Raw genomic sequence first — 25,975 nt, forward strand, 5'->3', positions numbered from 1 at the left:
GAAGCGCCTCAGCGCCCGGCCCCGCCCCGCCCCGCCCCGCGGTGCCGGCGCCGCCCCCGTTGCCCATTGGCCCGTTCAAGAGTCGCGGGCCGCTTGAACGCCGAGCGCGGCGCCACTCCGGGCGGCGGCGGGAGGCCGGGCTGCAGCCGCCCCGCGCTCCCCGCGCCCCGCTCCCCGCGCTGCCGCCATGCTGGCGGAGCAGGAGCCCCGCGAGGACCAGGAGAACGTCCCCCCGCTCCCCGCCGCCACCGCCAAGGGGCCGCTGCCGCCGCCCGCTGCCGCCGCCGCCGCCTCCCGCGTGGCGCTGGGCCCGCTGCGGGGCGCGCAGCAGCAGGCGGGCGGCGGGCGGGCGCCATTTTGCGGCGGCGGGGAGCTGTCAGCGGCGGGCGGCGGGGAGCAGGGCACCAGGCGCCGCCCGCCGCAGCCCCAGCAGCCGCCTCAGCCGCAGCCCTTCAGCGTCTACCGGGATGAGCCCGACGGGGAGCGGCGGCGGAGCGGCCCCGCGGCGCAGCGGCGGAGGAAGGAGGAGGGTGAGGAGGAGGATGAGGAGGCAGCGCTCGGCGCCGGGCTGCGGGCCGCCGTCGGGGCCATCGGGGAGCGGCGGCCGCTGGCGCCGCTGGGCAACGCCATGGAGCTCAGCTGCGGTACGTGAGGGAACGGGGGCAGGGAGGGAGCCGCGGGTGGCCATCCCCCGTCCCTTCATCCCCAGGGGAGCACAAAGCTTCCTGCAGCAGCCTTTGGGCTTCCACACATTCTCCTCAGTGACAGCCCAAACGCTGGTGGAGCCCCCGTCCACCCGCGTGTTGGGGACAGGGCAGTGCCCTGCGCTGCCAGGTGCCCGCTCTCACGTGGCTGTTGTCTTCCATGTAGATTCTCCAAGTATTATGGATATTTCGATAACATCAGAAGTGGAAGAGAAAAAAACAAACGTTAACAATGTGCCTGACTATATCACTGATATCCATACCTACCTTAGGGAAATGGAGGTGAGATGCTGCCTATTTTCTTGTTTGCATGCAGCTTACTGGGGGGAATATAAACACTAGTTACTGCTCCAGTGACTAAAATAAAGCTTGGTTGAAATAGCTAAATGCTGTGCTTATTGCTGTGCTTATTGAAACAAGACCAGTTTCTCGTCATAAAGTTGACTGCTATGCACTCAACACAAGTTAGGAAGATTACAGAAACTGAGTAATTGATGCTGCATTTACCATTGCTCACTTCTGACCTGTTAAAAATCTCTTTACCTGTGGTAAATGGAGCATAAATAAGTGTTTCCCTACAGGCACTTTGTCCAAACTCAGTCTTGTCTGTCATCTAAACCTACAGGTGAAGTGCAAACCTAAAATAGGCTACATGAAGAAGCAACCTGATATCACAAACAACATGCGGGCTATTCTCGTGGACTGGCTGGTGGAGGTTGGAGAAGAATACAAATTGCAGAATGAAACCCTGCACTTAGCTGTAAACTACATCGATAGGTTTCTTTCTTCAATGTCTGTTTTAAGAGGAAAACTCCAGCTTGTGGGTACTGCAGCTATGCTGCTTGCATCGTAAGTGAAATTCCGTAGTTTAAAAGTCTTCCTGCTGGTTTCATACAGACAGAAATCTTGCGGCTCTCACATTTTTGATGCTTGTAGTTGGGTTGAATACAGAGGGCTTCACACTAGGTGAAAAGGCAGCAGTTTTCTACCTCAGAGCCTGGCAACCTGTGTGAAGCCCTGCAAGCATGGTTCTGGGATATCTGCGTGGATTGGCCTAATGCAAGAATTCATACAAATGCAAGGATTTTAGCTGCAGCAGCAAAGTGCTTCTTAATGGTATTTGAGGAAATGCGCACAAAGACACAGGATTTTTCCTGCACCAATTATTACTCTAATGGGTTCGTCTGGAGTTTTAGTAACTCTTGAGTCCCAAATTGCTTAGTCCCACAAAAGCAGCCTATTGTAGCGCTCTCTGATTTCAAGTTCTGGTGATTCAAGACCTACTGAATTGAGTGCAGTAAACTTACTCAGTAACCGTACCTGGCTACTTCACAAGTCAGAATTTAATTTGGCAGGCTGGTTTTCATTAAATGTTGCTAGTTACCTGATTCTTCAGTACCTAAATATTTGCTCTTAACCGTTTCTCATGGCAGAAAGTTTGAGGAAATCTACCCTCCTGAAGTAGCAGAGTTCGTCTACATCACGGATGACACCTACAACAAGAAGCAAGTTCTAAGGATGGAGCACTTAATTTTGAAGGTTTTGTCGTTTGACTTGGCAGCTCCAACAATCAACCAGTTCCTCACTCAGTATTTCCTGCATCAGCAGACAAATGCTAAAGTTGAGAGCTTATCGATGGTAAGAATAATTAGCAGCTTGGTCTGTGCAACTTGAGAGTTACGTTATCACGAACGCACCTCACAGGATCTGTATTTGTAGAAAACCAATGGCACGGGGTTCTTCTGTCCAGACTTTCTCATCTCCTGGTATTTTTACACGTGTGAGTGTGCACAGTGTGCTGCGTGCTCCTCCAGAAGTGGTGCTGCACTCCTGGAGACAAAGGTCTTGTTGCTACTGCTCGAGGCGCTCCACTGCTGTTGCAGTCTGGCACTTGGCTGGGCCCAAGCATGAATGCTATCTCAGAGCAGGCCCAGATTGATGAATTTTAATCCAGGGTTTGTTTCACTGCCGGGTACTTCCCTCGTTCCTGTCTAACATTGCCACACACACCCACCCACCTGTTTGGCAGAAAGGACTTCTGTTTTTCCCCTTAACTCGAAGTGAGCTCTAAATCCTGAGGCCAGTTTCCCAGCAGAGCACAGACAAAGTCTCAGCTGAAGTTACCTGACATCCTAACTGTATTGCAGGTACCAGAGCTCCTGAAAATGGAAGCCTTTGTCTGATTGTGCAGAGGTCAGACCAGACTGCACCTTTCCCTCTTGATCCTCTTGATCTTAGATGCCTGTAAGAGAAGATGTGGTGCTGGAAAAGCATGCTTGAGAACAGTGTTTGACAGTGGCTACAGTAGATGCTGGAAGTGAAGTATTTGTGATTGTACTCGTCATGTTTTGTTGCTGTTTAGAGATGCTCAGAGCCAGAGGTGGTTCGGTGCACTCACTCTCTGTCTGTGCCACTGCCTGCTTTTATCAGTGTCAACCTTGTCTTGAGGAGAGTAGCTGCATTAATTGAAAGGAGCAAACCTGTGGGCCAGCTCTGAGTGGAAACTTGTAAAAGCTGCTCCTCCATGCGGTGGCAGGACTGGAAGCTTAATTAATGGTCCTAATGAAGCTGTTGAATGCTCTTCTACTTCCCTTCGGAAGCAGACAATTCTCGCTCTTGTCTTGCAGTATCTGGGAGAGCTCACTCTCATTGATGCTGATCCCTACCTGAAGTACCTGCCGTCAGTTATCGCTGCTGCAGCGTTTCACCTAGCAGGCTACACGATCACTGGACAAACCTGGGTACGTAGCGCTGCGCCCTGAGCCTTTGCACGCGTGCCTGGTGTACTGTGCAAAGTTCTGAGCGCTGGTCCCAAGCTGTGCGCTCAGTTTGGGCTGCAGCAGTCGCAGCCCCTCCGCGCCAGTAGCCTGTTAGGGAGGGATTGCTTCCCCTGGTATTGGAAAAGTGGGGGGAGCCGTTCTGGGAGCGCAGAGGCATCTGTGGAGGCGCTGTTCTGGGGATCCTCCTCAGAGCTGTAAGCAGCTTCCGTGGGATGAGGAAGTGGGCAGGACAAGGAATCCTTCAGCTTCTGCCTTGTAAAGAATACGAGAGTTTCAGGATTGCTGTAAATCTACAGGAACTGCTGGTCAGAGCAGCGGGTATCAAGCTACTTGGTGCTTGGCAGAGCCTCATTATCTCAAGCTACTAGGCCAGCGCAGTTTTAATAGGAAGCTGAAAACCTCTGCCAGCTCATCCGTGTGACAGAAAAGTCTTCAAATGCTCCTCTTGCCTTTCTTTTTTCTCAGCCTGAATCTCTGTGCAAAGTGACAGGCTACACCCTTGAACACATCAAGCCTTGCCTCATGGACCTACACAGGACCTACCTCAAAGCAGCACAACACACACAACAGTCCATACGGGAAAAGTACAAGAGTACGAAGTAAGTATTGGTAGGGCCGTGCAGCAAGCACGTAGTTACGCTGGAGTTGCTCTAGCACGTGATGGCCTAACGAGGGCTGGGGGGAGTTAACTGAAGTTGAACCAGGCCTAAGTGAAGTGGTGACAAGACTTCTCAAGGCTTCTGCCCAGCACTCTCTGCGCAGTGCTTCCTGGTCAGCAGGCCTGCGGGCACTGCCCAAAGTGCTGCCTGAGCGGTCAGGTAGACACCGGAGGAGTTCTTGTGAAATTCCTGCAACTGGTGGGCAGGAGCTCCTAAAAATCTGTGTTGGCATGATGGCTGAGGAGCTCCAAAATGTTTCCTGCTGGCTGTGCTGTGTGAGACATGTGCTTTGCTGCAGTATCTGTGTTATTCTTTACAGCAGAGAGCACCTGAGCGAGATTACATCCTGCATCTTTTTTTTCCCTCCTCTCTAGGTACCATGGAGTATCACTTATTGACCCACCAGAGACACTAAATTTATTGTAATGATCAAGAGACTGATCTTTTAGAGAAATGTATATTACAAGAAAATGATGTACAGTTTTAAAAATGGTTCAGAATTCTAGGTGTGATCACTCAAAATATTAATACAGGTTCTGATGAGCTTAATTATGAAGTTAGTTGTATGTGGTTTTAATGTAAATCTTTTGTACATGCAATCTTGTTAAAATACTTCGCTGTGTTGTAATAAGAATGTTGTCTTCAAGCACAGGATTAACCATGCAGACCAAGTGAAGTCAGATGGCTTCTCTACGTAGAGATTAGACAGTACCACTAGCAGTGCATTATTATGATACTAGGGCTTTTTCTCCTTCCAAGAGTGACTTGGACTCCAGAGCAGTATTTTTGTACTGTCTAGTTTACGTTGAGACTTAGTATAGATCCAAAATGTGGCCTAACAGCTGTAATACTGGAAGAAACGCTATAGCTACGAGGAGAACACCTCCCTGAAAGTGCCTTCTGTGAGACTGCCTAGGCTGTGCCGTGATTTGTGTTTAATGCTTGCCAGCTCTTCATCTGCTTGGGTGCTCTGCTGCAGGGACTGCGCGGCTAGGACTAGGGTATGCAGAAAACATTCCCGCTAATGCCTCAGCTGTCCCCCCAGCCTGTCCATGTCTAGTAAGAGTGCTCAAGCCACCAGCCTGCTGAGCTTGCGCCTCTTCAGAGGTGGTGAAGCGTTACAGCTGCAGGGTGTGAGCTGCTGCTCTGTGCCCCTGAGAGGAGGCGATGTCCTTGGGGGTGCAGGCTACATGCAGGAGCGTACAAATTCTGTACAGCCTTCTCACTGGGGAGTGGCTCCTCTGTGGCGTGCAGCAAAAACGTAAAGCAACTGGTCTTACTCCTTAGTTACTGGAACTGTTACATGAGCAAAGTAGCACATAAGTGTCACTAGATGAAATGGACGTCTACCTTCAACCTGTATCAATGGAGTGAGTGATGTGCCCCTACCCCTGTTCTTTGTATCTACAGTAGCAAATGCGTGGAAGTGGGTTTAACAGAGCCATTTCCAGGCTGGCAAATAAACAAATTTTACATCTGATATTAGTGGTCTTACCAATACCTTAAAATCACCGAGTGTTAGCACTACCATCTTAAATTGGAATTCATTTCTACAGCTGTGGCAAGGGCTGAAAGCTGTGCCACTTTAACCAGGAGTTGATTCAGCACTGGGGATCCGTACACCTAATGGTAGCAGTATGAATTCTACTTAGGTGTGAAGCAGTTTGTGAGGGCTACATTAAAAAATAGTAATTAAAGAAAAATACCAACCTCTATCAAGCAGACAGGCATGCATTATGGTGAGCCAATGTACACGCATTGATTTGGTAATTAAGACCCTGCTGTCCTGCCTCCCCTTGTTCTGCAGCCTGAGCCCTTCATGGACCAACTCAGCTGCAAAAGTGCTCTAGCCACGAGGCAGCCGCTCATTGGGTTAAGGCAGATGGGCGCAGCAGAGGCTGCCTCTTTGGCTAATCTTACCTTCTTAGGGTGTGCGTTGTTCTAATATTTAATGAAGAGCCATGTTTCATTGGGCTACTGTGTTCTCCAGTAGTCATCAGTTAGCTTAGTTCAGTACCTTGCCGCTGGAAAAAGCTAAAAACTAGTTGGGAAAAACTGCACAGTGTATCATGTCTGGTGCTTGGCATTGGAAATGCTCTAACCTTGCAGGAGACGGAGTGTGTACATAGCACAATGTGTGTGCCACGGCTGTGACAGCAGCTGGTGACCTTGGAAAGTCAACCTAAAATGGTGGCTGGCCATCTACTGGTAACAAACTGTGGAAGATGAGCAGTTTAAGGAACGCTTATGAACCCTGGCCAAGAGCACGTATTAGTACTGAAGTCAAAAGGCTTCTGTTCATGGTAGTAGTATTTACTACTTAATGAAATGTTGCCTTGCTCTGTTTTGGATAGAAGCCATTCAATTAATGTCCCATAGCACCGAGAAAAGTTCTCCCCTGCTCCCTAAGCTTTGTTTTTAGCATACAGTGTCTGACACAGCTTCCTCTACAGCCTTAACAAATAAAAATAAGCCTCAGTCCTAGGCTGGCCTTTTTGCCCAGTGTGATTATGTCCCTTCATCTGTATTGGCTGCTCTTGTTGCTGCAATATCATTCTTTACAGCTTTCATTTTCTAAACCTAATTTTAAAGGAAATTCTAGCTCTTGCAACTAAGCTTTGTCCAAAAAATCCCAGGCTGTGCTGTCCTAGTGTTTTGCCTATCCCCTATGAGTCCTCTGCTTCTTTTCAAAATAAAGCCTCTACGGATGTAGGGTATAAGCTGTTATGTATGAAGAAGATAGAAAGAGTAGTGGCAAAACACACCATTCTTTTTCCTGAAGAAGTCTAAGGTCTACAGAATCAGAACAGTGGTGCTACGGAAGAAGAAAATCTTCACTCGTTCTCGTGCTCTTGACAACAATTTTGGATTGGAAGAACTGACACTAAGCAAATGCACTGGATTAGCTCCTGGAGGGGCAGGGAACAACAATTATTATTTTTTTTTGCATTAAGTTCTAAAAGTAACTCTGGGATACAGTATATGTGACCGTAACTTTTCTCTTGCCTGTATTTCATAAAGATCAGTGGTTGTATGTAAAATAGTCCTAACTGCTCTTGTAAATATGTGCACGTTTCTAATGTGACTTGGTCTTCAAACAAAACAGGCAGGTGAACTACTGTGGAAACCTCTTCTGTTTTGCCTCATTTTAAACTCAGCACAAGTCTTTAAATATAGTTCAAGAAGCATTCATGTCTGTTGCATGTAATATTTAATTAAACTTTTTATAAAACTTACTGAAGTATGAGTTACCTGTATACAGAAAGCATTGCCAACCTCCTGGGATTTGGCCAGATGTCCTATGCTGTCAAGGACTTGCGTTTCTGCTGCTTTTTGTACTAAGCCTTAAGGTATGGAGTAACCAGGGAAAGGTCACAGGCACAGCACACCACTTCCCCCATATGAAGACCGTTCCACACTGCGTTAACACCTATCCTAATCCAAAGCAGCTCTTCAGGGCATTGAACCAGAACTGTAATTCATTTTACCAACAGAACTCTCAACTAGCTACAGCTTATTTCAGAATTCAGGAGTTGCTGAGGCTGTTTTGTGCAGAACAGTATGCATCATACAGCTGGGACCTGGGTATTCTGTGCTGCAGCTAGGTGCTACCAAAGAATTTCACTTCCAGAGACTTTTTATTTTAACCTGCATACAGTAAGTTTATAAAACAGACATAGAAGCAGGACCAGGCTGGGAGGGAGGGAGAGATTATCTACAAAAATAAGTTCAGTAATAACAAACGAGATTATTTATTATACATTACTGAAGGAGAGATGACTTTACCGAGCAGCTCTCTTCTTTCTCCTCCTTTTGTTAAATGTTTTCTTACTTGTATTTTCTTGTTTCGAGGTGGTCTGTGTTCTGTGAGCAAACAACATTTTTAATCAAGTAAGCGTATTGTTTTATTTCAAAGGAACACGGGTTGAGCATCTGTAACCGTGCAACCACTCACCATGCTCAGTGCAAAGTTCGAACACTTCCTAGAAAATGTTCTAAATACAAGTGAAGGTTTAGGCTAGAGTAGAGATACAGCAGTAAAACTAACTTCTCTGAGATACAATTGTAAGTTAGCCGTAGAGCAGCCTGTAAAGTCTCTACAGCACCTGTAAGGAGTGGCTGAATCAAATCCACGTGTACACTCCCATTCCCTTTGGAGGGATTAACATCAGTTACAGAGATGTGACTACCTCAAACAGCTGCAGGTCAGCTGGGTGCCTGGCCTCCAAGAGGGGAACAAACTAGCCCCGCCTTAAAGCTCCTCACCCTGCTATATAATCCCCTTGAACAACTGAGACCCCTCCTGACCTTGCCAAAGTTCTCAGCACAGACTGTCATCGTTCTGTTGCCTGGCATTCCTTACCAGCTCCTTCCCCCTCTTAATCTCACGTAACAGTTACCTTGTTTTGTTTGGTACTTCCTGTGGTTCCAGGATGACAACTTCTTCCTCTTCACTGTCAGACAGCACAATAGGTTCATCTGGAAGGGGGAAAAAAAAGATCAGTTTCTGTAACAAGTCCAGTAGCTAATAATCACAGCATTTCTAAAAAGATATTGAAAGGGGAAAAGCAGGCTCACAATTGCTAGTGCTTAACCCGGCAGTCTTGCTATAGTACAGAAAACAAGTTTTCTTTTGAAGAACACAAGACCTGTCCAGGTGAAGTCAAAGTAGCCCAACTCTCACTCAGAACTATGAGGGAGACATCTTGCACTTTTTAATTCTAGACTATTAACAAAGTAGTGTTGTAAGTGTATGCAGTATTGAGACAAATGAATACTCACCCTTAGCTTTGCTTATCGTACTTGTGTCCTCCGTTTCCATTCTCTGGCACTCAGAAGTGGCAGCCTCACTTTCACCCTCCTCTTCCACTTCCTCTTCCCTCTCCGATTCTTCAAGGTCTTCCCAGGAGTTCTCTATTCCTTCCCCAATTTGGGCTGTCCCAGGAGCGTGCAATATTGGTGTGGCAAAACTGCAGTAGTTAAGAAAAATTTTGGAGACTAAGAATTAAGTTACCTAAAAGCAGTTAGAACCAAACCCAAGAGAATGTTGATATTCCCTCTGATGGCTATATGGCTACCCTGAGCTGGGATACATCTTGGGCATTTAGCTGCTAGTGGGACTAACACGGGGAGGGGGAAGCCTGCTTTTTTCCCAGACAAGAAACAGAAAACATACACTTCTGAAGGAGGGTCAGCTTTAGTTATGATTTCTTCTGCTTGTTCTTCCACGTTGTTGGTGTCTACAGCAGCACTTTCCATTTTGAAGGCAGTGATCTTTTGGTTTGGTATAGATTCTGCAAAGCCAAACTTCCCACCTTCTTTCCTAGTCAATAACAACAGACATTATTTCAAGGTTATTTCACATTTATGAATGTTTTCTCTCAGAGTTCAAATATACAAATACTTGCTCTTTAAAACAATTACAAAGAAACACAATTTGCTATTTCTTAAATGCTCGTCACCATCCCTTCCCAAAGCACTCACCTAACTTTCTGGTCGTTCTCCAAGGCTTTCTGAATTAGTTCTGTTATTTCTGCAACCTTAACAGCTGTTATTTTACTGCATCTCAGAACCTGTTACATACACAACAACCGTTTACAATGATGAAAGCACAGGATTTTTAACTAGAGCTGTAAGACAGATCACAGGAGTAACACTTAAAATTAGGTATCTAAGTAAAAGGGACCGGATCCACGACGAGGTGATCCAACAGATTAATACAACAACCTCTAGCTGTGCATGAAGACACAGTCTGAATTTGTTTACAGCCTCCAACAGCCAAATCACAGGGAAAAATATGCCTGTCTGACCAAGCAATGGCCCTTTTCTACATCTGTTCTTCAGCACAGATGCACAGTAGCACACTCTTCCACTGGGTCTAAAAATACTCGATGTCTTCCAGTGAAATCTGACAGCTATCTGTTTCCTTAGCTTCAAAATATTAAGGATATTGCAATATCAAGATTACAAGCCAGGAAGCAGTTTATACCTGAGACAAAGACCGGTCAAGGAAAAGATTTACCTGATCCATTACTAGCATAATCCCTCCACTGGACTGGATGGTACAAATTTCACGATGTTTATTCATGGCAATTACAAGGAGGCCGTCCATTACACGTTCTTCTCGTTCGCTTGGATCCACCAACAAATATGTGCTGGAATCAAAATTTTAAATATAACACAACAATATAAGTTTGAAACTGAGTTTGACTCCCCCAGGAAAGTGTTCTTATCACCTGTGAAAGCAGCTGGCTACCAGCACTACACAGTACACATACGTATGTCTGTGGCTCCTCACTTTTGATAAAATTCTTTAAGAAATCTGTCTGTCGAGTTGCCCTTTTTTTCTACAAATCTCTATGTTTAAAATTAATTCTGCAGAACTGATAATAAGTTGTTTCTGTCAATAAGGACTTAAGAAAAAACACCTTACCCCTGCTGGAAGAAGGCAAAACTGACGCAAATAGGCATGTGGTGGATACTCAAGGGGACAGGATCACGCTCCTCAGGAGAGTACTTGGAAAAGAATTAGCCCAGAAGACAATTATTTACAAAATTCATTTGGTTTTAAAATTATGTATTGCACAAGAGGTATTTAAAGATATAACAAGCAAGAAAAAAGGCAAACATTCATCATCTAAATATTAACAATCTTATTGGTCTTCTTGTATAATCCTGTTTACTACCTACATAGGCAAATTCAGCACGTTCATCACAATTTTTTTTACAATTAATGTTGCCCTAAATTGAAGTTGATATAGTTTTACACTCAGCAGGCTTGCTTACTACCCTTTTACATTTTGAATAGGAACACATGCACTCCCAAACTCTATGTATCCTGGAGTTTATCTGCTTACATCATCATTTAATTCCTTCCTTTCAGACAGAAAGGAACAGCTACCCAAGATACTATACCGGCATCTAGTACGACTTACCACTGTCACTTCCTCTCCTTGCACAGAGACATCTGGTCTGCGAAAATGACACAGGGCTACTATTGCTGCTATGCTAGCAGCATCAATGATGTTACCGTCATGATTTAACAGGTGCAGGTCCACACGGATTTGCCAAACCTGAGAAAAAAAACAAACGTAACTGCTTGGTAATGAGTAAATGTGATTCTGGAGAAGCTATTGCTTTTCAAGACACTTTCTGTTTTTGAATCATAAAAAGGACCAGTGTATATTCTTTGTGTCTTTCCTTGACAAATTAGGATGAAAAAGCTTGGTATATGTAAGACACCAAGCATGCTAGATTTAAAACCTGGTTAATTTGACACGATACACAACAGTCAAGTATGACTTAAAATTTGTTTTGCAAAGAAATATTCAAGTGTGCAGGATCCCAATTATTTCAAAAAGTCTGTATAGATCTGTAAGTTAAAAATACCTACAGTCAGATGGGTCCTCCTGAGGTCTTAATTTCTAGTTTTTGAAACAAAACAGACCACCTGAAAAACTGACTATACACACCCTTTATTTTAAAACCATTTGAAGTTTAGTTTTTCATACCTTTTCACCAGCAACAACGCAGAGAGATTCAGTATCTATACATTTGGAATTTCTCAGGCATCGCTCTATCAATCTGTTCAGTTTCACCAGTAACTCAGACTGCCTGTTAAAACAAAATTAACCCAAACTGAATACAATTATTCTGCACACTTACACGCTTCAAAACAGTGGCCCTTTTATAAGTCTTTTTAAGAAAGCTACATACCTGCCAGGCTCAAAACCAGGTGCGGCCATGGGCGACAGCTCGAGGTTAAAGAACAGTATCCCTTCTGTAGCCCGATTTGGCTTTGGGGGCACAAGTTCGCATGATACTTGGCCAAGAACCCTGCGGAGGGCAACAAACCACTAAGCTACAGAATGAGGCAGAAGATTGCTGGATAAAGGGATATGAAATTAGACTCGTCATCCACCCGTATGATATAAATTATTTGTAATTTATGGCCTACCCCTAACCCCAGCCCCCCGTTCCCCGCGGTGCCCCTCTGGGAGGCGGCAGCCACCTGGTCCTGCCCAGCTCCACCACGCAGCAGCCGCGGTCGGGCCCGAAGGAGATGCGCACGTTCCGGTAGTCGTAGCACTGCCGCCCGTCCAGCCGCTGTGGGGAACGGACACACAGAGAGACACACAGACGGACAGGGGGTCACACAGACGGACAGACAGACAGACATGGCGGGGGCCGGTTACCGCGGGGGCGGCCGGCCCCGGGGCGGCGTGAAGGGGCAGGGGCAGGGGTAGGGGCGGGGGGGGTGATGGCAGGCGGCCCCCACCTTGCCCTCCCGCACGGCGCGCAGCAGGAAGCGCCGCTCGCAGTTGGACAGCGGCGTCTCCCTCATGGCGGAGCGGCCGTTGGGTCGTGAGGCGCGGCCGTTGGTGCCGAGGCCCGGCCGTTGGGTCGCGAGGCGCGGCCGTTGGCGGCGCGGCGCCTCAGCGTCATCAGCGCGCGGCGACCGTTAGGGGGGGGGGGCATTGGGCGGGCTGCAGCCGCCTGGCGCCCCCTAGGGGCCAGCGCGTCCCCGTCCCGCCGCGCCTCAGGCGGGGCTGAGGTGCACCGGCAATCCGTCTTTTCTCACCCAGAATGGTTGAAATGTCTTAATCACACTTTCTGTTCAAACCTTGTTGACACGCAAAGTTCTAGACAAACTAAAAAACGAGGCACGCCTCAGAAGCTTCAAGTTCGTGTGAGCGAGGACAAGCGCTGTCAGATCCTCCGTGCTAGTTTTGTATTTTCATATATTTCAGTAACTTCAAAAATATTTAGTCAAAAATATAAGAAAATGTTCAAAAATATAAGAGAATACTGACATGAGATTATACAGACCACCTTGCTCGGTGGACAAAAATAAGTATTTTTTCTAAATGGTACCACATAGGAAGCAACACTAAGGAGCAAAATGATTTAACACTGGCAACTTCTCCTGTAGCCACAGACACAGAAACTTCTGGAGAAAGATTCTCTCTCACTGCTGCTATATGGCCGATCAGGTATCTGCCTTGAACAGCAGGCCTTAGGTGGAAAATTCTGCTTCTGCTTTTTTCATTGCTTAAATTTAGTGATGATGTTCATTAGTGAAGTCTTGGGGTTAAATTCTGGCAGTTTTGCCATCACTGAGGGAGAACACTGCTCTAGGACCAAGTTTGCTCCATATTCATAGCCCTAAACCCTGCTGTGCTTTGGCTGAAACAACTTTTTACATGAAAAGGAAATGTTAGGTACTAGTGGTTTGCAATCCCTTAAGATGTGATAAGAAGGAAATTATTTTGTCAGAGTTAATTTTGACTCATGTACAGTTGGAAAACTCATATACAAGTAGAGTTTCTAAATCACTGAAGATAAGTATATTTGGAGTAATTTCATTTATAATTAGCAGGAAGATACAATGTGTATAATAAAGCTTGGTAAACACTGATGGTCAAAGTTTGGTAAATATGTAAGTTGAATAACCAAAAAGAGAGTCTTAAAGAAGTGAGACACAAATTGTAAGCTTTGCATTTCAAATGTCTAATTTAAACTTTTTGCTCAGTGTATTACTGTAAATCCTTTTGCATCATACCAATACTTTTCCTTTGTTTTACTGAAGCCTTTGTAATGCTTTCACAGAAGTTCACTACAAATTTCACTTGAGTTGTATTGAAGAAGTATTTCATTTGCATGTTCAAGAAAATATATAAATATATATATATATTAAACCTTGAAAATAAATCATTGTGAGAATGATTTTTTTTCTTTCCAGTAGAGGGACACATGCATTCAATTAGAGGGGTGTATGAGAATACATGGTTCTGTGTTATCATACATGTACTTGGAGCTGAACTGAAGCAGTTGTAACATGTACGTGCACTTTAAAACAATACCCTTTAAGTCATGTCCTCCACATACACCCATACACATACACACAAGCTTTGATATTATAGTTCTTTTTTTTTTTTTTTTCCTCATACATCCAATACTCCAAACCATTAATCATCTTCATGATGCAAAGGAGTACAGATGCAGTCACAAAAGTGCAAATGAATAAGAAAGGAAAGTGGAGTTACTTTTTTTTTTTTCTATTAGTATTTTTATTATTACTTATTATAATTAATATGGCATAGAAGTGTTTCTTAATTTGTGATGAGTGCTCTTCAGGCTGAAATGCTTGAATTGGATTATTTTACCAAACTGAACCATGAGGGAAAATCTCATTTGAGGAATTAAATAAAAAAAAAAAAAAAAAAGAAACTGCATCAGAATCTCAGCATCTTGACTGCAAGCCTCCAGCTACCATGCTTTATGGCCTTATAAAAATAGATTAATAATTGATCTCTTTTCATGGTAACCTTCGCTGTTATGTGCCCCATGCTGCTTAGCTGCAGGTCCTGCTCTCCGCAGTGTCTCCAGTATACACGTTTACACATGTATGCACAGCGTGATGCATACTGTGTTTCAGCATATAAAATTGCTTGGGAAGAAAGGCTTCACATAGATTAAATAATATAATTTATCATTTGATTTTATAAAAGCTTCTGAGACCTTGAAACACATCATCTCCACTTGAATGGGAGGGTAGGTAACCACTGCGAGCAGAGCAGCCTGCAGAAATAGGACTGGAACAGGAGATAGCGTGCTGACCGTCTCGGTGCAGCGAGGCACTGAGTATTCTGGCCCTGATCCAGAGGAGCACTTAAACAAGCTCTTTATCTGAAGCACAGCTGTAAGCGCATTTGTTCCTTATTTCTTAGAGGGAAGGTGTCACAGCTTGTGCATGAAACATCAAACATCTCCACCGTTCAAATGGATTTCCATTTCTGAGTATGAATTTTAGGGCACAGCTGTGGAGGCAATGCCTTCCCATCATGCTGGTGTGGTCACAGGGCAGAAACGTGAATGGTGCTCCAGCTCCTCTGTTGTATCTGATTGCCTGTCTTTCCAAATGAAGGTTGATGCTGCTGGAAGCCCCATGTCCTTTTGCTTAGAGGGGAGGAAAGGCCACCTCTTGTGCAGAGAGTGCCTGTCCCACCTTCCAGAGCTCTTGTTGGAAGTTTCTATGGCCCCAGTGTCCAACTTCACAACAAAAGATGTGTACCATTTTGTTTAATCAATGAAGAGCCAACGGCTTTAAAAGATTTGTCAGACGACTCCTCTTGGGATGATGTAGACAAATAAATTGTGGGGTGAGAGAAACAGAAGACACAATCTTAAGTAGTAAATCATTCCTGAGTTTGCAAAGCAACAAAAGTGACCTGTACTGCATACAGCTGGGTATGCTCTCCTAGGAGGAGGCTACATCTCCTTTTAATAGTGTCTTGGGTACATGGTTAATGGTTCAAAAAAAGCAATTTGGATTATCTAAGTGACTTTTGTAGCTGCTGATGTGAGACAAGTAGCTGTTAGAAAGAGCGTGATGGATGTGAACTTAAAACCAGATCTGGAAGCTGTACACACTTGCTGCTGTTTCTCCTGCATGTGATTAGCAGCAGAGATTTTCAGCACTGCCAGGAGAGAAGGTGGAAAGGAGTTGGAGAATTGTATTTCTAAAGGCTGGCAGAGCCTGCAAGCTGCGCTGTAACTGGTAGTGTGTGGCCTTGTTAATATTTATGCTGCATTAAGGAGACATTGAGACAACTCTTTGTCCTAACTAACAGCAATGAAGTATTCAGAGGTACCCATTCTTTTGCAAAAGATCAGCTGTCTTTGCTAGAACTGGTTTTGCTGGTGCCTTGATTGCTTTCTGAAGGCAGATGTAGCTATTCTGCTAAGCTTTGCTAAGCACTTACTTTTCCTCTGGCTTTTCTTTTCTTTTTTTTTTTTTTTTTTTTTTTTTTTTTCCTTTCTTTGGGGTGACTGATGTACTCAAGTCAGTCCTTTCCACATGATACAATTGCCATGATACAATTGCCATGTTAACACCGGACATGGGATGAAAACTCAGTATTTTCCTGCCCAAACTGGGAAATGCTTCCTGAAGCCCAGCTCAGACTTGCTGCCTTGCTCTTCAGCTCCAGACCCTACGAGAGGAATTGGCCTCCTTCTGCCTCAACGCCCTCACCCTCATGTCTGGCAGGGGGACCCCAAGGCAGCACACACGATGCTGCCTGGCAGGGAGATGTGGAGGGGCTTGTTAAGGCATGGCCTGGCATTTTTTCAGGGCTTCTGGTGCCTGCCCAGGGGTTTTCTGCCCAGCTGTGGGCGCAGCTCAGCACCCTGCTGCCTTTCAGTGAGGTGCCCTCTTGCTCTCTCTTTGCTCCCTAGTTTGAGAACAAGCCTTGATGGTCTTTTCATAAGCCCCCAGTGAAATGATCATGCCAAGAGTGCCTTAGGGTAATTTGTCTGTAGCTGAAATGATGTAAACCACTTCTATGTTAAAAGGAAAGATTTGGTTAAAATGGGAACTTAAACTTTGTCACTGACTTCCTAAGGTCTGCGTCAGCTGTCCCAGCTTTGTTTATTGCCCTGGCCAAATGTGAAATCACTGAAGACTCTTCAGCTCTCAGAAGACTGGATATTTAGCAGAGGAATTAGAGATCTACAATAAATTATTGCCCAAAGACTAAGCATGGAGAGAAGATGATTTATCAGTGATCTACACCTGTCCTATATTCACAGGATTCATTCCAACTCAGCTGAATTCAATCACCTCGTACAAGGCTAAAGTTGGGAGGGAAAGGTGCCGCCCCTGCTCTGTGTGTGTGCTGCTGAGGGTGGTGTTTGGCCAAACCCCACCGCCCCAGTCCCTCAGGTGGGGAACTGAGGCACAACCTGGCTCTGAGCATACGGAAAGTCAGGGTTATTGGTAGGGGTACAATGTGACCCCGTGGTGGGGGCCACCCACTGTGGGCTCAAACAAAGTTTGTGATTTGGCCATTAGGTCTGGAAAACACAGTGTTTTCTTCCTGCATCCTGCTGCTGCTTGAAAGGCAGGTGAAACTGCGTAGGGGGTAAGGAGTGCTCACCCCAACACGGGTTTGTTTTGCCACGTGGGTGGCTGGTTACTGGGGGAGGAGTCGAGGAGACTTTGCTTGATGAGCCTTAGCTCATGCTGGTAGCACTAAATCCCCTAACAAATTCCTTTTTGACCTCCCCTTTCCGCTGCCAGCTCTGTAATAATGTCAGGCTCCAGGGAAGACCTGACAGTGACGATGCTTTAGAAGGTAAAGACTTCAAGCATAAGCAAACACCCATGTCAGAGGCAGAGCCACCTGATGTGAGAAGACGTGTAACAACCTAATCTGCGTGCTTGTCTCAGCCTGCAGCTCTGCGAAATGAAACACTGCCTGGGAGCTTCTGCAGGACAGATTTCAGCCTTTAAAGTGAACGAATGATTCTGTAACTGCAATGTTAATTTAAGGAGAAATTACATTTAATCTAGTCTTTTTTTCTAAAATCTGGTATCTCCAATTTAGCCCAGTTCTTTGAGCATATTCTGTGTGTGGCCTGGTTTCTCACTGACCATTTGAAAGCTGTTTTGCTTGATGCATTCATGAAATATCAAATTTAAAAAGCTTTGCTTGACTGAAATCTGCTTCAACTATGCAGACACGAACTGCTTGAAATTCCAGGGGGTATTGAAACTGTATCCATTGCTAGTGGGGTGGAAGAAACCCAATACTTGTATGAACTGTGATGGTTTCAGTTGCAATCTATGCTGGAGTAACCCTCCTTATCTGCAGGCTTTACTGTTTTCTCCTTATTTGTTCATCATTTTCCACGCTACTGTGGGATTTGCTAGTGTGTAGTTTCTCTGGCATGAAATCCAATTCCTCAATGTGTATCACACGAGCCAGATGTACATGCAAAGTCTTGCCTAGGACTGTTGACAAATAATCAAAAAACTCAGGACTTTTTTTTTTTTTTTTTTTTCTTTTTACTCTACTGCGTTTTTTCCCCATCTATTTACTCTACTTCATTTGGATCAGGCCCACTTCCAGCTCAGAAGCCAGCTTTCCTGCTCCAAATACAAGCTCTTGGCATGAGATGATCGATCTGTCGGAGCATTTGACTTAGCGATTGCTGTCAGGAACCTGCTCGGTTGCGTACTGAAAAGGTAGCGGGGGACCTGCTGCCAGGAGACTCCTGGAATAAGGTTTGACCACATGTCAGGACTTTGGAGGACTCATGCTTCATCGCTGTCATTCGTCTGCTTCACCGCAGACTTAATGCCTGCTCAGGGGAGAGCTCAGACCCTCTCCTCCACAGTTTCAGTCCCAGGGCATTGCCACTAGATGTCCCGTTTTCTTCACGGCCTATGCCGCTTTGAAAATCACTGGTGTCATTTTGTTTGGAGTATGGGAAGGGATGGCAGTATGTCAGCATTTACATTATTCATATTTTCGCTTCCTCTTTGATGATGACTGGAGCTATTTCTGAACGAAAGCGTTGCTAAGAGTGGTTTAATGTTGTTTAACTACACTTCCTACAGGGGCCGGGACTGGGAGCATGGGTCTGACACAAACTACCGGCATCTTTCTGTCACTGTATTCAGCAGGGTGACTCATGATAACTTGCTCTGGAATTACTGTGTAGCAGTGCTGCTGTGCTGGGATGTACATTTGAATGAAATCCTCGTACAAAAACCCAGCTCTTGGGTCTGCAGCTGCAACCAGTGGCAGGTATTCAGCATAAACTGAACTTTGTGGGATCCTTTGAATTTGAAGCAAAAACCAAAGCAATCATTCTGAGCAAAAGCTATGCGTAAATTCTGTGTGCTGCACTGTGTGGGGGTCTGAGCAGAGGGTTTGTGCCTCCGTGCAGGGGTATGGGAATTGGGCTGCAAAATATAACTGATGCACGCCCCGATGGTGACATTCACTGCTTCCCCTGTGCAGATTACACGCACTACGGCTCTGAAACCAGGTGGACACAGCGAGTATGGATTCTGGCCTCTGGATCCTGAAGGTCTGCTTCATGGTCTTCTTGCCATCACCCTGAGCCCCCCTGCAGTGTGCACGGGAGCTCTCTGTGGCTATGACCCACGGAGCTGTGATGGGGTGCTTGCCACTGATGGCTGTGCAGATATCTGTGTGTCTGCTGGCTTCCTCCTGCGGTGAGAGGCACAGCCACCGCTCTCTCTTTCCGGGATGTACCCTGCTGTGCTCACCCTCTTATATCCTGCCTCTTCAAGCAGCAGTTTGGCAAGGTGAAGGACTGCTCACAAGTGGGAAAGGGAAGCCCTAGTTAGCCATAAATATCTACTCATTTTGGCTGAAGGAAAAAAGGAAATTTATGGCTGCAGCTGTCTTCAGCAAGTAGTATCATACCACGAAGCAAAAGAATTTGGTGTTAAATGAGTAAAATACATCTCTTCCTGTTGAGTAGTCTGGATGCAAAGTTGAAATGTGCTGCTTCACTCAGTCCCATCACACAGGTGTAAACTCACCACCTTTTCCCAAGGCAAACAGTGTAACTATCCCATGTATATAGACGCTATAATGTCTTGCTAGAGAAAATCTGCCATTCAGGTTCATTATTTACTGCAGTGATTTCTGATGATAATGTCTAATATGCGTCTTTAGCTGTATGCAGGCTCTCCTCAATGCCTAATTCTAGAGAGTGCTCAGCACTTACAGCTCCTGCTGGTATCAATCTTATTAGACAGTTGGCAGGGTTGTGCCCTAATGCTTTTTTTTTATATATATATATATATATATTTTTTTTTTTTAATGAAGTTTTTGCTACTGTCAGTTTTCTTATGAACTAAGTTTTGACTTTTTTCATGACAACTGTCTGAGGACCTGACCTTTGTTTATTTTTTACTACTAACTCACTCCTCAGGTAACGTCTTGAAGCCAGTGACATAAGTGACACTTCAGTGACACGTATCATTGAGTTGAGTGTTTTATAAAATGAATTCAGATGACTTCATTAACAGCTGGCCCTGACTTCTCACTGAAACCTCATAGATGAAGTTTCTGCAAAACACATGGAACAACAGCAAATGCTTTTCCAGAAGCCTGTCTGGTGTTTGAAGGACAAAACTGGGATCTGTTACACTGCCTGTCACATACATGTGGAAGAGAAAGTTCTTGCTCTTGAAGGTGGTGGTATGAAAAGCAGAAATAAAAGGGTTAAAACTAGGATAAAATGTACAGAGGAATGCTTTATATATGTTCCTAATGACAGGAGATAAATGAAGTGTACAGGCAGGAATGACAGAGACAGTAAAATTATAGAAGGAATAAAAAGGTGGGATTGTCACAATTTATCACCAAACTGTCCAGTGCTAGCTTTGATAGTTGTTCTTCCCCTGGCTGTTTAGAAAATGAGAGCTAGAAAATGATGACTGCTAGAGCAGCAAACTTCTAATTCTGTCTTGAGCAGAGGCTGATGACCTTCACAAAAGAGCAGACAGCGGACCAAATAAACATCAGGGACAGCCAGAATACGAGCATGCAGTTTGTGTGCCGTCTGACTGCTCCGTGGGAAAATGTCTCATGCTTCTGCAAGTCTGCTTTTGGACAGCCTGATGCTGCAGATCCTGCCTCTGCCAATGGGACAGATGCTGGAGGGCTTTAAAAGAGATGGAGGGATCTGAAATTCCTCCCCTTTTCCTTGGTCTCACCAGCCCAGAGCTGAGAGGCGTGCCGTTTATCTAGGAGCAAGATTTGACGTGTATCAGTCCTGGAAGAAGAGACTTGAAGCCTTCATGGTAGCCTAGTAATGGATCTTGAAAAGGACTCCTACTTCATTCCTCTACTGTGGGAAAAAAAAAAAAAAAAAAAAGCTGTCAATATGATCAAGAAACTCATATTTTCCCTTAATTACTTTATGTGAATAATAGCTACATATCAGTTCTTACAGCAGGATGGGGAGAACTGCTTTGAAATGACCAGAATTGCAGCTTGCATCAGGATGCAACTTATTACTATGTTCCCATCTCTATTTTACCTAAAACTTTGCTGTAATTATTGCCACTGGGAGTTGGTGGTGTGCTATTGTAATCAGTTTATGCTTGAAAATGCAAATGAAGATGAAAACACTACTGAAAGCCTCCAAGATGCAGAGGCAATGAAGCTTTTTAGAGCAATATTACCCCAGGCATTACTCCCAAACTAGTATTTTACTTTCAGGCAAACAAGTGGTTTAGGAAGAACAGAAATATTCTGTCTTACAGTCAGCTGTTAAACACACAACGGGGGCAAGTTTACACTGCTGGCTCTGTTGGCTACATATAAAATTTACCAGAAGTCCATTGCGTTTGATGACTTGCTTTGATAAAACTTGGGCCCCTTGAATCCCTGAACGATATCATCACCTGGAAATATCACCGTCCATTAAAACGAACAACCCCCCCAAATACCCAGCAGTTCTGGCTATGGATTTGCAGCGTGATCCAGGTAGTTATGAAAGAAGCGGGTATCACACCACTGGAAACCCAGTGCTGGATTTGAACTGCAGGACCAATGATCTGTGGAGGGAAAAGCCTTGTGCCTGACAACAACAGGAGAATGCTAAGAAGGGCTGTGTGAAAGGCTTTTAAATTCCTCTTGAGGAGAGCCCTGAATTTGGGCTATGGCAGGCCCTTCAGCCTTGTATGAGTGAGCGAGAGAAGGTCAATGGGCTCTCATCCTGCATGAGGCTACACCTAAACCCTCACATCTGTGTGCCTTTGTCCGTGCATAAACCTTTGAAAGCCTTGCTCATCTTTTAAAGGTCCAAATTTGAGTAAAGAGAGTGGTTTTAATATGGAGTGCCTGTGAGCACAGTGGTGATGACTTATCAAGAGCAATTGAGAGATAAACATCTATGTGCTGACAGTTTAGGTAGTTTTATCCTAGTTCAGATGTCAAAACATATGCAGCAAAAGGACTTTAGAGGTCTTGAGTTAATTGCTGGAAGTGTTCCTGCTGTTTGCGGGAGCTGGGGGATTTATAAGAACTTCTGGAAAGAAAGAAGTAAATTAAGATCAAGGGAAATGATGTAAGCTCTTTAAGACACTAGTGCCTCCTGATAAAACCGCGGGGTTATTTAGGTGGTGGTGTTGATTGCACACAGATTGAAAATGAAGCACTCTGTTGTATGGGTTTCTGATGAATGGTGGCTTGGAAGATTGAGATCAACATGTTTTAGAAATGTAATGAAAGGCTGAGGAGAAAACAAGCCAATGTAGGTGTTGTTTGGTTTTGCCTCCAGACATATTTCCTCATAATTAAAGTAAAATGCTTGTGGGCCTGATTCTGCTCTTACTTACGGGAGTCAGTTTGTGCTGCTTCAGGTGAGAATGGCTATGCAGAGACAGGAGTGTGCTTCTTCTCCTGACACCTTTAGAATAATTTATGGCTTCTTTTTCTTTGCCAGTGAATATGTAAACCAAGGAGGCAGCTTGCAGTGGCAGAGGCCCTTCAGCAGTGTAAAGAAAGAAAGAACAGATCGGTGCAAGTCAGTAGCTTGTGACTTGAAACCTGGCTTCAGTTACCACTAACCAGCTGTGACCTTGGGGAAACCACTGAGCCTGAGCTTACCTTTATTCTCTGTCTGAAAATGAGGACAGCAGTGCTGCTGTATCTCAAGACTCTCATGGGGATGCTAGGTGGGTCCCTAGGCAAAAACAAGGTCTCATTACAGGACCTCACCTAGAACAGTTTGTTAATAATAAATGCAAAAGGCAAGTTTACTTGGTGGTGTTTTGCCAGTTCATTTCAGCTAAATTGACTTATTTTTCTCTTCTCCCCAGAGAGACAGACATGCACTCAAGGCTGATTTTTTTCTTTTCTTATTTTTCTTCCAAATTTCCATTAAGCTAAACCTCCACCAAACAGAACTGAATGTTTTTCTCTCTGCTTCTCTTTCCTAAGTATAATTAATGGCTTAATTGGTTAAGGGAAGTATGTTTCTGAACTTGCACTGGTTACTCCTGATATTTACTTAGTGTTATCTCAAAGGTTTGTAGTTTCTTTAAAATTATTTACAGAATGATATGACTTCCTCCCTGGGAACAAAAGCAGTGTTCTGCTATTATTTTTGGGATGTCCCCTCATACGTGCTCTGTGTGTGCATGTGTCACAAAGTTATCTGCTCCTGATAAAAACTGCAGTGCAGATCAGCCAGAAATATAACCAAAACACCTGCCTCCTTTTGTCCCAGTTTGCCCCAGAAGAGTCAGTCCATATCCCTAGCCATCAGGGATGGAAATCCTGTTTCTTGGGGAGAATTAGGCAGCCTGGACAGCAAGCCTTGCTTTAGCAAGGTGCGGCAGGGCTGTCCTAGGAATGAAGGCAAGCTTCTAGGACAAGTGTTGGAGTCTGGCTCAAGTGATTTCACTGTTTGAATTCAGATTATTGCACTGATGACATCGTTGTGACATATCTTTCTGTAAAGACAATTTCAAAGAAAGCTGTACCTCCCTGACTAAAAGAAAACAAAATATTTTTCCGGTAAGGTGAATTCAGCTGGCTGCTGCTATAGCTGGTATGAACGCTCCTAGCTCCTATTAACCTTCTCACATTGTACTGGTATCCCAGGAGAAATCAAGAATCTGACAGAGCACGGCTCTGTAATGGGCTGTGGATCAGAAGTAATGAATCACTTACAGGAAGGTGTCTTTGCTGGAATAGAAACCAATATTTAGTCTTGAAAGCAAGTCTTAAAGTGCTTTGAAAAAAAATTCATCTTCCCCTACTTTGTACTCTTAGGCTGTCCTTCAGCAGCCCCTTGATGCCAGCACATGCAGCATGAAATAATTTTATAAACTTTCTGTCAGTAATAAAATCTGAACCTTTTCTCCCTGCCTGTAACCAATGTATCCCCTCTGCCCTCTCCCTTATTTTAGTAGTGTTGCTGTTCACTCTGTGCCTTGTACCTTCCACCCCAGGTGCTTGAGGACAGCGTAACGCTCTCTCCATTTGTGCTAGCACTTGAACTGTTTGCTGGGCTCGTGTAAGCACGGGGTGCAATGAGGCTTTGAGAAATTGCAGTCCTACGGCATTCAGCTTGGAACAGAATTTCTTCTCTGTTAGTATGAATCAAAGGATGAACATGAAATTGCACTTTCCCCCTTCCCTCACCTTTGCTTCTGAGTTGTGGTTCATATTATTTTTTTTCTTTTTACTGTTTCACTTCCAAAGAGACAATAAAACGTGAAAAGCATCTAAGATTGATCTTCAGTTATAACTTCATAACAAAACCATGACTACAAGCATTAGCGTGTTCTCCATAAAATTTCCTAAGCCTGAAAATCTTCTTTGGTAAGCCTATTGCCCTTCAGTCCTTCTACAATGGGCTTTTCAAATATTTTGCAGAGGCATTTTTTTCTTGAGAGAACATTTTAGCTGGGATACTAACTGTCCTTGGCCTTTCTGTATCATGTGTAGATGGCTCTTACGTGATTATTGTGCTCTGACTGTGAGGTTAACTGAAGGGCCTTTTCCTTTTTAGCAGCCATCTGATACAGAGCAAAGCAGACTTGCCTATGTTGTGTCATATAACACCTCAGAAACATTGTTGGGAGCAAAATGATGCTTTGGGGCAGAAGATGACACATGGTGGAAGACTGCTCTAATACTGCAAACTATCCATCCCTTTATTTATTTAAAAAACAAACTTGAAGCTATAGCTCTTGCTGCAATCCAGCAACACGCTCTTGACAGTAAGAGGTCATGCTTTTGAAATGAACTGCTTTTGTGCTAAGTTTTCATCCTCTGATACTTTTACCTTGTTTCTGGGGGAAAAAAAAATAAAAAATGCAGATGCAGTCTAGCACTACAACCAGTCTTTGAAAACTCTTTCCAGTCCCTTTTTAGAAACCCCATGCCAAGTTAATTATTTGATTTACCTGGTGGGTGTTATATGCAATCGCTGCTTCCCTTTTATAACTATAACCACACTGTTGTGTAACTGGCATGATGGCAATTTTAGACTTCATACAGCGGTCAGCACCCAGGGAAAATTTGTTTGCTTATTTATTTTGAACAAATATGCCTAGACTACTTGCACATCTGAATTTCATACAGAAGCAAGAAGGTTTACTGAACTAATGCTTCTTTGGGTACTGTGTGCATACTATTTTTGTCCTACATAACTTGCAGTCCTGCCTGCAGGCCAAAGAGTATAGGTCATACTGAGTTTTTGGCTTTATTTAAGAGAAAAAAAAAAAAATAAGCAGAGCAAAAACTTTGGAGAACAGAAGGTAGCTTTTGAAGCTAGAAAGTCTTTCGAAGCCAGAACACAGTCATTTCCTCAGAGTTGCCTTTTGAGACTGAAGCTCTTTCAGCTACCCGTCCTGAAGCAGAGCACTTATTTGGGGAGCAACAGAACCCATCTTCTTCCAGTAGAGAAGTGTTTCACATGTGAAGATGGGCCCTGAGTTAAGAATTGTGTCCTCCTCTCCTGCCACCTCCTCTGCAGGATGATGCTGTGAATAACCACAGAGTAGGGTTTCAGACTTGCCACATGTTCCACAGGTCCTCACCTCAGGGGAACAGAAACACGCAGTGAGCAAGCCTTGATCTAGATTAATCATCTAATTCTGTTGTTATTATGCTGCTTTGCATTAATGTGTAGCTTTTAAAGACCCTTTTCAAGAGCTTAGGTCAGGGGGGCAGTAGGCTCTGACACAGCAGCCAGTGTCTCCAGAGCACAAAGCTGAGCTCAGAGAGCATCCCCGGACTGACACAATCCCATCCTTGTCTCCCAAGGAAGTGCAAGGTACCTAATGTCATCTGTGCTCCTGAGCTTACTTTGGTTTTCTGCCTGCTCAACACTTGGTTGCCCAACCAAAACACTCTCAGCTTCAGTGTGGTATTTCAGCACGTCGTTTCGCTTTGAGAGCATGACTTGGAGACCAGCCTCAGAATTTCCCACTGCGTGGGCTTGGAAGCACATTGGGAACCAGCAGAGCCTGGCTTCCAAA

At 44.6% G+C, this 25,975-nt stretch overlaps 2 protein-coding genes across 3 annotated transcripts; one reads left to right on the forward strand and one right to left on the reverse strand.

Moving 5' to 3' along the window:
• The first annotated feature begins 41 nt into the window (after positions 1-41).
• On the forward strand, positions 42-7,317 carry CCNA2 (cyclin A2). The gene is made up of 7 exons (XM_082758519.1): positions 42-644; positions 871-986; positions 1,330-1,553; positions 2,138-2,342; positions 3,332-3,445; positions 3,950-4,083; positions 4,518-7,317. The coding sequence occupies exons 1-7, from the start codon at positions 188-190 to the stop codon at positions 4,567-4,569; spliced, it is 1,302 nt and encodes a 433-aa protein (XP_082614645.1). The 5' UTR covers positions 42-187; the 3' UTR covers positions 4,570-7,317.
• A 467-nt stretch (positions 7,318-7,784) lies between these two features.
• On the reverse strand, positions 7,785-12,579 carry EXOSC9 (exosome component 9). 2 transcript variants are annotated; one of them, XM_082758517.1, is made up of 12 exons: positions 12,422-12,579; positions 12,155-12,249; positions 11,860-11,979; positions 11,655-11,757; positions 11,079-11,216; positions 10,577-10,659; positions 10,166-10,298; positions 9,628-9,716; positions 9,320-9,466; positions 8,926-9,113; positions 8,544-8,622; positions 7,785-8,007 (listed from the first exon to the last, which is right to left on the reverse strand). In XM_082758517.1, exons 1-12 carry the CDS (start codon positions 12,485-12,487, stop codon positions 7,926-7,928), a joined length of 1,323 nt encoding a protein of 440 aa, XP_082614643.1. In that variant the 5' UTR covers positions 12,488-12,579; the 3' UTR covers positions 7,785-7,925. The 2 variants fall into 2 exon arrangements, with proteins under 2 accessions (XP_082614643.1, XP_082614644.1); XM_082758518.1 differs by lacking the exon at positions 12,155-12,249 and having other exon boundaries at positions 7,786-8,007; positions 12,422-12,551.
• Positions 12,580-25,975: the final 13,396 nt, after the last annotated feature.

This window comes from Aythya marila (genome assembly GCF_965140915.1).
Source record: "Aythya marila genome assembly, chromosome: 4".
Classification (NCBI taxonomy): domain Eukaryota; kingdom Metazoa; phylum Chordata; class Aves; order Anseriformes; family Anatidae; genus Aythya; species Aythya marila.